At 42.1% G+C, this 13,954-nt stretch overlaps 1 protein-coding gene across 7 annotated transcripts in view; it reads right to left on the bottom strand.

Annotated features, from left to right (window-relative positions):
- The window catches only part of esrrb (estrogen-related receptor beta), a 61,154-nt gene extending 47,433 nt beyond the window's left edge, over positions 1-13,721 (bottom strand). The window contains exons 1-2 of one of the 7 annotated variants that reach the window (XM_017475322.3): positions 13,333-13,721; positions 3,234-3,284 (exon numbers count right to left, since the gene is read on the bottom strand). Coding sequence is in view for 1 of the 7 variants with exons in the window: in XM_017475320.3 (XP_017330809.1) it covers positions 3,234-3,284; positions 8,209-8,258 (101 nt within the window). In the remaining 6 variants the exon portion in view is untranslated. Of the gene's footprint in view, positions 1-3,233; positions 3,285-3,580; positions 3,985-8,208; positions 8,663-13,071; positions 13,231-13,332 lie in introns of those variants that run through there. The other 6 variants (XM_017475327.3, XM_017475321.3, XM_017475320.3 and 3 more) reach the window with 6 other exon arrangements.
- Between the last annotated feature and the right edge of the window lie 233 nt (positions 13,722-13,954).

The following is a 13,954-nucleotide window of genomic DNA, read 5'->3' as shown; positions in this document are numbered from 1 at the left end:
TTCACTCACTCACTCGTTCACTCGCCCACTCTTTCACTCCATCCCTCACTCACTCGCTCACTCATTCACTCCCTCCCTCACTTGCTCACTCCCTCCCTCCCTCACTCACTCCTTCACTCACTCTCTCACCCACTGGCTCACTCCTTCACTCACCCCCTCACTCATTCACTTGATCGCTCCCTCCCTCCCTCGCTCCCTCAGTCACTCACTCATTCACTCCCTCACTCACTCCCTTGCTTGCTCACTCTCTCCTTCACTCACTCACTCACTTGCACACACACTCCTTGACTCACTCGCTTGCTCACTCCTCCACTCACTCACTCCCTCACACACTCACTCCTTCACTCACTCCCTCACACGATACCTCACTCACTCCCTCACTCACGCCTTCACTCACTCACACGATCACTCACTCACTCACTCCCTCACTTGCTCCCTCACTCATTCCTTCACTCACTCACACGATCACTCACTCACTCCTCACTCACTAACACAATCACTCACTCACTCGCATGCTCACTCATTCACTCCCTCACTCGCTCGCTCACTCCCTCCCTCCCTCACTCGCTCGAAAACTCCCTCCCTCACTCCCTCGATAGCTCACTCCCTCACTCACTCCCTATTTCACTCACTCACTTGCTCACACCCTTGCTTGCTCACTCACTCCTTCACTCACTCACTCCCTCAATCACTCACTTGCTCACTCACTCGCTCACTCCCTCGCTCACTCCTCCACTCACTCACCCGATCACTCAATCCTTCACTCACTCACTCTCTCGCTCACTTCCTTGCTCACTCACTCCTTCACTCACTCACCCACCCCTTCACTTACTCACTCGCTCACTCCTTCAGTCCCTCACTCACTACTTCACTCACTCCTTCACTCACTTGCTTACTCACACCTTCACTCTCACTCACTCACTCCTTCACTCGCTCACTTGCTCACTCCCTCGCTCAGGCTGGCTGGCCGTTTCACCCAAGTGCCTTTGCCAAAACGTTTCCAGTGCTGTGCCCAGCGTGACTCCACTCTCTGACGCGCGTCAGATGCAGGAGCAGTACAGCTGGTGTAGGATAAGATTTACATTATAATACACTCTGCTTCACTGTTTGCCATTCGCAGATCGGCACCAGAAGAACAAAAGCACCCGCATAATGGACTAAGATTTACATGGTTGAGATAACACGCTGACATTGAACTAAAGCAAACAACACTTGTTAACTTTTCTAGACGTTTGAAAAGTTAGAAGACTGAGATTCTTAGTGGGAAATCTCCTTAAGCCCTTCATTTTTCATACGATTATTTCTGTTCTGCTGCAACGTAGTTATCATGCGCTATTCCGTGTAAGTATTTTCCCGGGTATTTTTCTGCACGCGTCTCGCACTTTACATCCAGTAGTCCAGTGTACCGTGCTACCATGTTATATGGTGCACCCCAGTCTTGGAGAAATAACGCGATACGAGATATATGGAGGAACTGTCTATCGGAAACTGACAATATGGACGATGAAAATTCGTTTGACTTGTAGCTGGTTTGACTGGCTTTGGAGCAAAGCAGAAATGTCTAAAATAATTCGAATCATGAAATGAAGGCTAACGAAAACTTTCCACACATCCTGACTCAGTACATCATCACTGTTGCATAGATATTCATCACTGTATGCATTCATTTGTACAGTACAGTAGTAATGACATTAATGGAGTTTATGGATAAGTAACAGCTACCACAAAAAAAAAAAAAAAGAGATTTCGGTCTACACGTTCTCAGTCATTTCCGACACGCTGTCACGAACTACACTACTGACACCACTGTGAACTTTCACTGCAGAGTTTTCCTTCTGTTGTCGTCTCTCTGTCTCTATGCGTGCGTGTGTGTGAAGAGACGGGATAGTGTGGGCTTTACGGGCCGTGTTGCTGGGGCCGGGTGCAATGTGCAGTCGGTTTGGCTGTCAGGAAGAATCAGAGCCTGTATTGTGACGGAGCGTTTCAATATTGATTTCATAAATAAACAGAGCTAACCATCGATCCTAATGTTATTTTGCATTTCAATTACTGCTCAGAAAACATAACCTTCAAACGGCTGAGCGTTCGATACCAATAACGTTCTCTGATAAATGCTCGCATAGCCACCCAACGCACGTTGTGGTTCGTCCCCCTCGTCCTCGCAAAGTGTAAATTGGCGGACTTGGCGTTTTCCCCTCCATAAACATTTAATTAGGGAGCGGATCAGAAAGCGGGGTGAGGATCGTTTTCATGATGTCTGTGGGATTGACAGTGTCACTTATGCAAACAGAGGCAGAGGGGTTTGCACAGATCCGCACTGTTGCTGTGAAACCCGTATTTACTTTGAATGGTACGTACGGTACGTGCGGCGCTGACTGTTGTCAGATTTGATTCGGTTTCATCTTGGAGGCCGTGGAATTTATTTTCCATTCCATTCGTTTGAGAAGAAAGTATTTCTAAATCTCCTTTCGACTCATCATTATTTTAAACTCATTCACACGGTTGTTTTTCTTCCCCCCTGTGTGTGAGAATGTGTGTGTGAATCGTGACTGCCCTCTTGGCGTTGGAGCAACAGGAAGATGTGCTGACGCACGGTGTCAGTGATAGCGGTGGCTTGCGGGCGGGTGGAGGCGGGCGGATGCGAGGCCCCCAGACTGCGCTGTGATCTGGCCCCAGCTCAGGCAGACATTATCCTCAGCGCGCTAATGGACCCCACTTTATTTTTAAACACACTGTCACAGCGAGGCTCGGATGCCAAGGTAACCTTCGAGAGAATGAGAGGGGACGGTGACGAGGGCTTCTTTGGTTGCTGCCGCAAGGTGTGAGAGTGCTGAATGAGGGAGTGAGACTGCAGAGCTCTCGATCAGAAGAAGCTCAACAAGGTCACGTTATAACCGACTGACCCTCCGTGCATACACGCCGACGTGAGATGCCCATGGATAAGAGAGAAAATGAATACTGGCTGTATCAATTCGCAAATAAATTTCATAGAACTATAAAAACGCTTGTGTGTGTGTGTGTGTGTGTGTGACAGAGAGAGAGAGAGAGAGAGAGAGAGTAAGAGACAAAAACTCGCATGCGCAACACAAAATGCAAGCGTGCAACGGTCAAAACAGAGCGCATCCCGAATCACCTCGGGGGGAGGCGAAGCTCTCGTGTGGGCCACACGGGTGCACAACCACTAAGTCAATTCATTTACAGTGCAAGGAATGAGCGTGCTGTGCACGGCTTACCAGAAGCGAGAGGGCTCCTTCTGAGTGGCCAGAGAATGGGACAAGGAGGCCCTGTTGGCAAAGGAGATGTGTTTAGAAACAGAGTGACAGCAATGCATTTTAAAAAAAAACAAAACAAAATAAACTAAACAATTGTCATTTTGTCTGTGATGTCCTTTCATAGCAGCACTCCACTGAGGGTGTAGAGTGTACAGTGTGTGAGAAAGAGGTTTGTGCTATAGGTCAGTCAGAAGGCTTTGGGCTCGTACGCACGCGGCCTGGACTCGTCAAGCCCCTCGGTTTAGAGGAAAGGTAGGTCGAGCGCAGCCACAGGCCTGTGTGGGTAATGTATTCTGAAACCAAATTACCGTAAGCCGATCCCATCTGGATAGTGTCGGAGTGGGGGGCTGCTCTGCTTAGCCACGATAGCATCTCCACGCAGACAGCAAAAATCTGATTAACTCAATAGCAGTGAAACACTTGGTCAAAGAGCAAGCAGCTTTTAACTTAAGATACACTAATACAATTCCGTTGCCTTGTTTTCTCTACAGCTAATACGATAAAAAAGGAGCCGAAGGGTTGGGGGGGGAAAAAAAAATAGAGAGTAAAAGCAGTGGAAGGGATGTTGCATTTTAAGCATTCAATGCGCCAACTCGGGAATGAAGTCAAACAAATTTAAGTGTAATTCATCATTGAGTGCTTATGGAGGTTCGCCACAGAAATACATAATCGGACTGTCATTCGGCGATAGACTAACACGGGTCTGTGTGTGTGTGTGTGTGTGTGTGTGTGTGTGGGGTGGGGGGGGGGGACTGGTGTGAGTGAGAAAACAGGATAGGCTTGTCAGTAAGTGAGGAACACAGAAGAAAAGTCTTGTCTCTTTTCATTCTTGCTCACTGTGAATGCTAAGAGCGAAGAAAAACTCAAAGTGACAAGGCACAATATTGCCAGATTTTGGAGTGGTAAAGAAGCGCCACAACAACTCGAGAGGGGCAATAAACAGAGACACGTCCCCTCCAGCTGCTGCCTGCGCTCGGGCATGCAAACTTAACAAAGAAGAGCCTATAAAAATAAGCGTGACAGACAAACACCATTCCCACATGGGCCAAACACAACTGTTACGTTCAGCAGAAAACCAGATCCGCAAACATTTCACGCTCGTTGGCGTCGCCGCTCTAAACAATGTCACGCGTAATCCTCGGTGATATCTCTACATCTGATACTAATGAATGTATTATTTACGTTATCCATGTGAATCAACTGCTGGCTCACTGTACAGTATACGATCTATACTGAATTCACCAGGATCACACTAACAGCCAACTCAACACACGCACGCTGAACGACAGCGTTTCAGTGGAGATCAATCTCTGCAGTTAAACACCATTTATTAGACAATTTAAAGATGATTATATATTTCAAAACCTAAACTGAAACAATTACTCTATTATTCCTCATCGGAATCTCCTACAAAGTAAATGATTCGTTTTTTCCCCCAATTTTACAATTAGTTAGTATTTTTCAGTTTTTCTAGTTTTTACTTTTTCTATTATAGCAGTAGGACATGATAGAAATATAACAACACTGAATAAAGGAATAAATCACTTTGAGGTGTATAATATAAATATAACAACACTGAATAAAGGAATAAATCACTTTGAGGTGTATAATATAAATATAACAACACTGAAATAGAAATAAATCACTTTGAGGTGTATAATATAAATATAACAACACTGAATATAGGAATAAATCGCTTTGAGGTGTATAATATAAATATAACAACACTGAATATAGGAATAAATCACTTTGAGGTGTATAATATAAATATAACAACACTGAATAAAGAAATAAATCACTTTGAGGTGTATAATATAAATATAACAACACTGAATATAGGAATAAATCACTTTGAGGTGTATAATATAAATATAACAACACTGAAATAGAAATAAATCACTTTGAGGTGTATAATATAAATATAACAACACTGAATATAGGAATAAATCGCTTTGAGGTGTATAATATAAACTGAACAATACTGAATAAAGAAATAAACCGTTTTGAGGTGTATAATATAAACTGAACAACACTGAATATAGGAATAAATCACTTTGAGGTGTACTTTGGAACAATGTCAGACATGGGCATCTAAAAACCTTATCTACACACAAAAGGCATATTATTACCAAACAAAAGCGTTTAAATTAATTAATTTTACCCCTAAAAGAACTCACAGGCTTCACACACACACACACACACACACACACACACCAAACACAAGCTTGATGTTGAGCTACCTCACTGATTTAGCATAGAACAGAAACCTAAATGTAATATTTATAATTAGTTCAAATGTTCTCCTCTTCTTGTACAAAAAATTCCCTTCACTATTTCCCTGAACTTTTGCATGTGATTTTTTAATAATGAATGTTTTAATAATGTCCATATGAGCCAATGATTACACACTACCTCGATCCTGCATTACTAAACGCTTTACTGGAGTGCGTCTAAGCCGATATTACAACGCCACGATTTTTATCAAATGGGACGCGAAATTATGGACCGTGGTTCGGCTTTATCTGTAACAGTTTCAGTGAATACACACACGTGTATGTGTGTGTGTGTGTGTGTGTGTGTGTGTGTGTGTGTGTGTTTATGTACGATCAGCATGTGAAAGAAGCTTCTACCAGTCACTTTCGTGTAGCAAAAACGACAGCTACAAATGTGTGTTTAACAATTCAAATAAATTCTTCCCTCTGTATTAGTGAGCATGTTATACAATTAAAACACGATTGACATCATTAAAAATAAATGCATTGAGCAAGTTAACATTGACAATATTAATATTATTTTTAAAAAGCTGACAGACAACATAAGATTGTAAAAGAGTATAAAGTGTATATAGGTTGTAGATACATTATAGCTGAAATAGAATGCTGGAGTAAGAAAAAATATTTATTTACATTTAAATGCAGTGTATTTAATTTAATTTTTTTTTTTTCTTTTTTGAAAATCAATGCAGCTTTTCCGCAAAAAAAAAAAAAAATACAAATGAACCATTTTCCTCTCGTCACTTCTGAAAAACGCAGATGCCAAATTATATGGATTAAATATTAAAATAACAAATTCATTAAATATTAACATTAATTTGTATTCAAATTAACATATTTACTAATGAAATATAAATATGTGTGTGTGTGTATATATATATATATATATATGTGTGTGTGTATAAATACGAAAAATAATAATAATGCTGTATTCCACCGGCATATAGGGGGACACAATACCAAACTATACCTACGTGCACATTCGGACATATTTTCTATCATTTTAACATGCAGAACGCTCTCAGTTTTATGAGTCATTTTATGAAGTGTGTGAATGTGTAGGTTTGAGTCGAGGCTGTCCTGTGTGTACCTAGAAAAGAGCTCTATTGAACCTTTCTAATCCTGCTTAGTGCTACAAAGCAGATTAAAATATGCGTGGCTAAGGAGTTAACGAGCTCGGCCGGGGCACAGCGTGGTCAGCGGCCAGGCAAACACACTTCCCCAAAAACACACACACGCACGCACACACACACACACCATCCTGCAGCACAGCACTGTCAATTTAACCCTGTTTCATTCCATTCCTTCCGTGTCTCTGTAATCCTACACGTCGCAGAAAGCAACAACAACAACAACAAAAAAAGATTCATTCAGCTGCGCCCCTTGCCATTATTCTTTTCGATCATATCAATCTTTCAAGCTGCCACGGTGTGTATCATTTTATGATAATCCGGCCACAACAACACACGCATTTGGCTGATTGGATTTTTAGCATGAAAAGAGTTATCGTCTTAAATTATGTGCGCTTCCGATATGGCTTATGATTGTTCTTTCAACATGATATATATCTGGACATGTAGAGATTACTTGGTGAGCACAGAAATACAGAAATAAATTCACTTCTGACGGCTGTAAGTGGCGAGAAAATATCGCACGAGGAGAGGTGGGAAGAGAACGCTAGTTAATATTTATATGTAGGTATTTATATAAGTCTGATTGAATTGATTCGGGTATTAAGTGTTTTAACAGAAAAGGTCAAGCGAATACTTTAAAAATAAGACTCCCCCTACCCCTTAAAATAAATAAACAAACAAACATGTGCAGAAGAAAAACTACAAACAAATGATGAAATGCTTAAATGATATTAAAAGTGTATGGGAATGAGAACTGAGAACGCACTGGGGGTTTAAAAGCAGAAGTTTAAGGAGCGCGTAGCGGGACAGACGTGAGCGTGTGAGAGTGTGTGAGTGGGAGAGCGTGTCCTGAGCGGCACCGCAGCGAGCCCATCTCCCCGCTATCATCCTTTCCTCTCTCCCTCTCCACCAACAAATAATCCCAGCCGAGCCTATCTCCATGGGATCTGTTTAACCTCGCCTCTTTCCTTTAATTCCCATGTCTTTAACAGCAGGCGCGAATCGAAGCGCCGCTTCCCGGCTTCTTTACTCACTCCTTTTGTCCTGCATGAACAAGTACCTTCAGAATTGTTTTCTTCCTTTTTCTTTTGGATACACATACACTTACACATTCACACACGTACACACAAATAAAAGGAAATCACATTAAGGAGCCTCTAATTGATTGGCTACGCACTTAATGCAATGTGCAAAGAGTGCCACACACACACACACACACACACACACAGCTAACAACCCGGCTTTCAGGAGACGGATTTCTTTGCGTCCTACACAGAACGAGCTCAGAGCACCTGCTCTCCTGTAGTTAATAATGTCTTCAAGCCTCATTTACCCCAGAATACGTGTGTGTCTGTGTGTGTGTGTGATAAAAGTATAAAGCCTCTACATGAACAGTAAAAAGTTGTTCCCAAACAAATACTTTGACAAAGTTGACGGAAAGCTGAGAAATAAAACGAGAGGTAAAGGAAATGCAGTGAGTGAGCTGGGTTAACACAGAGCAGAAATGAAAGAGAGGAAAGATGCACCTACTGGTTATGATAGCTGAGAGGATCGGGGATGCAAAGTTCTGAAACGTCCATCAGTCCAGTTTTAGCATTCCAGGAAGCAGAAAAGGAGGAAAGAGGAAACAAGTGACACCTACTTCTCCCTCCCCCCCCCCCCCGAAAAAAAACAGGAGAGACGGACACCTTCAGAAAAAAAGGCAAAAAAAAGAAGAAGAAGAAGAAGAAGAAGAAGAAGAAGAAGAAGCGCCCAGCAGCACGGCACCCCCCAGTCTGCACAGGTACAAGTGTGTGTGCCTGTGGGTGAGGGCACGTGTGTGTGTTAGTTAGTAGTGTGTGTGCACGTGTGTATGTGTCTGTGTGTGGATGAGGATGTGAGATAGTGGAAGGGGGGGGGGATGGGGGGGAGAGCTAAAGGTGGGGGCGAGAGAGAGAGAGAGAGAGAGAGAGAGGGTGAGTGAGAGAGTGAGAGAGGCAGCAGCAGAGGTGGGAGAGAGCAGTAAGATGGAGTGGCTGTGAGAGAGCGAGAGAGAGAAATGACTCTTTCCATGCTCGGGATAGGGCTCTTTAAGACTGAAGGGCTTGATGAATATGGAACAGCTGCTGTTGGCTGGCTCCGGGGGGGCAGGACTTAAAGCGACAGAGAGTGCTGGTGGAACACATGGGAGGGGGTGGGGAGAAGAGCCGGGAGGGGAGGGGAGGGGGGGCGGGGGTGTCTTAAATGCCCACACAGACAATCACATAGCCTGCTACACACTTGCATCAAGTCATAAGCTAATGTATGATTACAAATGAATGCTAAACTTAACCCTGAACACAAATAACATTTCTTAAGTGTTAGCTCGGTCAAACACACACATTTTTTGAACTTTTGAAATTCCAAAAAAAAAAAAAATGAATAATGATTTTCACATTTCTACACATATTTTGTTTAGCACTATAAAGTTCATTTATGTTGAAATACAATTAAGGCTAGTTTTAATACGATGGCCAGGCTGAACAAAAGCACTGCTGTTCCCTGTAATAAGAAAAAACACGTACTGTTCACTTACATAGTAAATATTAAATATAAATATTGCTGCTGTTGTTGTTGTTGTTGTTGTTTATTTCGCCGCACATTTAACCAAAGATTTATAGTTTATAACTGAAAAGCAACTCTGTATATTCGATCTATTTTTGTATTGACGGTTATATTTTGTTACTGGTGTTTAAATGTCGTTTATAGTGTAGTGTGGATTTGCCTGTAGCGTCATTTCTTTCTACTTATTTCAATATTCATTTCTGAATTTGACCAAAAGAAGTAAAGTAGAAAACTGGTCATTTAAAAATAAAAATAAAAATAAAAATCCACAGACTGGTTGGTGGAACACACACACACACACACACACACAAAAAAAAAAAAAAAAAAAAAAAAAAACAACAACTACCAAATCGATAATCAGTGTATTTCAGCTCTGGCCATAAATCAGAGCGTGTGTGAAGTTTTTCATGCACACCATGATACAGTGACTATCTTGTGGAAGTTTCAGAGCGAGTGTGAGAAATGTTTCGAGTAATAATTCAAACTGGACACCCATCAGCTTCTAAGGCGGCAGAAAATCCTCGCCTGTCTTCAGTGTCCCGCGGCTTCAAAAACACCAGTGTCTCACTGTTGATCAAGCCTTGGAACTATGCAGGGAATGCAGATACCATTTCACAGTTGATGAGCGTCTCCATGTTACTGTATCCCATTTTATAAAAGCAACGGCACACCGTATCATCCAAAAAGGAGCTTTGGCAAAGCCAGTGGGTAATATGAACAGATGTAACTGTCTGCGTCCCACAAAACCAAACCGAATAAATCCTATAAAGCATTTGTCGTGACCAAGGCATGCTCGACAAGTTCAGAAACGGTTCGTCTGTCTATTTCACGATCGTCCTAACGACTAAAGTGCTACGTGCTTTCTATTTCTCTGTGCTCGCTTTCTACTGGAATATACCAGAAAGCTCTGGAGAGGGGGGGTAGGGGTTGGGGGTCGCTGTCATGTTATTAGACGGTTCAGCATAACCTTAAGAGAAACCAGTCCACTCCTATTCAACTGCTCACGTTTCCATAATCAATACGAAAGCATCATGCAATCCCTATTGATCATCACAGGCCCCATTAATGCTCTACCGCAGGCCTTCGAATGTACTTTGCATTAAAAAAAAAAACACCACTTATTTGGGTGGACATCACAGCTAGTTTGAAGCGTACGATAGTTTGGAATCAAAAATATGAACACAGTGTAACTCAAAGTCTTTAACATCGTCTGAGAATATGAAACAGCACCCAAATCAAACATTCGAATTCAAAGGATTACATGTAAGCAGAGAAAATTATTGGAGCAGACATTTGCTGTAAACATTCGCAAATCTGCACAGAATACTAACACATCTACAGTGCGGTACTCTCACATGTCTTCTTATTTTCTATGTGTGTGTGTGTGTGTGTGTGTGTGTTCCAACATGCATGTCAAATTGCTAATAAAACCCCTGAAATTTGTGCTATTTTTAAATCCATCAACACTGTGGGTCATATGGAGTAGGTGACTGATGTTTCAGAAATTCTGTCATTTAATTGCAAAACATGGGATTAAAGGTCATTCATCCGAGATTTTAATCCGCATGATTTGGTTAAAGGGGAGGGAAGAATACGTCTGGAATGCTTATTAAGTGGCAGGCGTTTGGGATCCTGAACAAAAAAAAAAAAAAAAAAAAAAGCGCTGTCTCATGCATTTTTTTTATACAGTCTGCCTTACACACGTCCTCGAGACTACGCACTAATTTTGTCAGTCATAAATTAAGAGATAAATTGCATTTCGACGGCATTACAGATCGTTTTGTGTTGACTGATCCCTGATTTAGTGAGAAGATTTTGGTGAAATCTGACAGAAATCCAAATGCAGGAAAATTTCATGCCATGCCCAGTACATACTGAATAATGTGTGGAAAATTACAGAATTTTCAAAAAAAAAAAAAAAAAAAAGAGGAAAAGTTTATTTTCATAGAGAAGATTAAACTAACTGCAACTTTGTGTATTTAATCAGCTTTTTGCTGCACTGTACTGTGATTGATCTGTTCTTATTTGTTGGAACACTATACGAATTTAGTCAAGACTTAATCCTGAATTTTAAGAAAACATTATGTAATGTACTGAATATAAAACAATCAACTGAAAATCAAGAATGTCCAGATCTAGAAATGGGATGACGAACTGTTTCGGTGTAAGAGATGTCACGGCAAAGTGTTTACTGTGTTGCTCTGTACAATATAAAATCAGGTCAGTTGTGTAACGCTACACAGGCCAAGCCACTAACCAGAGACATTTAGCCATGGAGTGCACTGGAGTTTCCTGGTGAGGTGAGGAGACAGAACGCGGAGGAGGGAGCAGACAGGGGTCAGTGTACAGTCACATTCAGGCTCAAATCTATTCCTCTTCCTTTGTGCTCTTAAATGATCATGGACAAATGCTACATCACAACTATACCTGAGGTCCCATGCAAGTAAGGTAACTTATGTAGACTACTATTAGTGAGTGAGTGAGAGAGGGAAAGAGAAAGAGAGAGGGAGGGAGAGAGAGAGAGAGAGAGAGAGAGTGAATGAGAGAGGGAGAGAGAGTGAGTGAGAGAGGGAGAGAGAGAGAGTGGGAGGGAGAGGGAGTGTGGGAGAGAGAGAGGGAGAGAGAGAGTGGGAAAGAGAGGGAGACAGAGGGAGAGAGAGAGTGAGTGAGAGAGTGAGAGAGAGAGGGAGAGAGAGAGAGTGTGTGTGGGAGAGAGAGAGTGAGTGAGAGAGGGAGAGAGAGAGAGTGAGAGAGTGGGAGAGAGAGGGAGAGAGAAAGTGTGGGAGAGAGAGAGAGAGTGAGAGGGAGTGATTAAGAGAGAGGGAGAGAGAGAGTGTGGGAGAGAGAGAGAGAGTGAGAGAGAGTGATTAAGAGAGAGGGAGAGAGAGAGTGTGGGAGAGAGAGAGAAAGTGTGGGAGAGAGAGAGTGAGGGAGAGAGAGTGATTAAGAGACAGGGAGAGAGGGAGTGTGGGAGAGAGAGAGTGAGTGGAAGAAAGAGTGAGGGAGAGAGAGGGGGGAGAGTGAGTGAGTAAGAGAGGGAGAGAGAGAGAGAGGGAGAGAGAGAGAGAGAGAGAGAGAGAGAGAGAGAGAGAGAGATCATTGCCCTGCTTGATGTGACATGACACTGATCATTAACGCGCCTTATTTTATTTCTAATCAGATATTTAGATATAGATAGCGTCATTTCCGTTCCTCTCACGTTTACATTTTCTACGTCATACGCACGTGACGCGCATATTTTAAAAACCCTTCAAGAATCATTGAATTAAAAAATAAATAAGCATTAAGACTGTTTCTGTGAATTAAATTAGACACTTAATTACAAGCCTCGTGTCCGAAATTGTACCCTGCCTCCTATTCTCTTAGGAAACCCCGGTACAGTGCATTATGAGAATATTAACTGCATTATGAGAATATTAACTGCATTATGAGAATATTAACTGCATTATGAGTGATAATTGGTGTATTAAGTGCATTATGACTTCTCATCACCTCCTAGACTTACTCGTTTGGACATTAAGCCAGTACAGTTGAAGAAGAGGTGTAACATGTGTGCAGAATCCTCTACAGTGCACTCTAAAGAGAATAAGGTGTGTTTTCTCAGATCTGCACAACTACAAAACTTTTCGCTGCGCGTCACCGCGGCTGTGCGCGCGCACGAACTGCCAAGCGAATCTAATTCAATTCAAACAACAACAACAAAAAAAAACGCACCTTAAAAAATAATAATACTAAGAAACCGGTTTGATAAACGACTTAACAAAATACACCGAGAGAAAAGAAGAGAAAGGTGGAGGGAAATTACTCTACCTTCTCCCACATATAGGCCATTTTCGAGTTCCCCATTCAGGTGTGAGTGAAAGAGAGATGTCTTCGTCCTGTCCAAGGCTGCTCTTACCTTTTCAAACTGACTCCTCGTGCTGTACAAGTGTGTGTGTCTGTGTGTGTGTGTGTGTGTGTGTGTGTACCCCTCCTCCAGCTCCGACTCACTGCATCCCAGCGCGCTCACGCACACACACACACACTTTTCTCACACCTTAATTGCTCCAGTAGTTGAAACTAAACACTAACCTTCAGTATTTACTTCAAGTTCGAGCGCGTGCCGCTACTTTCTCCTACAAAAATCCGTTTCCCTTCTTTCTTCTTTTTTTTTACTAATAGTTTCGTTCGTCCTTCGTGTAGTTTTACCAAGAGGAAAAGGAAATTAGAGTAGACAGGATGACAGGCTGTGCCAATCTTAAACCATGTCGTAGTTCTGGGGGGGAAAGAGCGGGCTTTGACACCGCCGTCGATGAATAAATTACGAGATAACTGTTAGCGTCGCGTCTGAGGCCAGGTGAGCTAAGAGTTTGGCAACGGTGTCGTGTATCACTGGTCTAAACTTCGGGACTTCTTCACTACGAAGTGGAATAAAAATTCATTTCGTTTAAAATGTCAGGAGGCTCAGTTTTCCGTGTAGAAAGTTACCAGTTGGTGACAGAAAACACTTCGGAGGTAAAGTGCGCGCGCGCGCAGGATTCAATTCCACAGTGATCTGTATTTATATCATCAGGAGTAAATAATAATAATAATATATATATTTTGTGTGTGTGTTTCTTATTCTACTTTTACATTTACCCAAGGAGCTGTTTTGTTTATTTGTTTGTTTGTTTGTTTGTTTGTTTTACCTAATATATTTATTATCGTTATTTTA

The sequence above is a fragment of the Ictalurus punctatus genome, chromosome 9 (genome assembly GCF_001660625.3).
Source record: "Ictalurus punctatus breed USDA103 chromosome 9, Coco_2.0, whole genome shotgun sequence".
In the NCBI taxonomy this organism is placed as follows: domain Eukaryota; kingdom Metazoa; phylum Chordata; class Actinopteri; order Siluriformes; family Ictaluridae; genus Ictalurus; species Ictalurus punctatus.
Note: the sequence above shows the minus strand (reverse complement) of the source record. Positions and strands in the feature narration are given on the sequence as shown.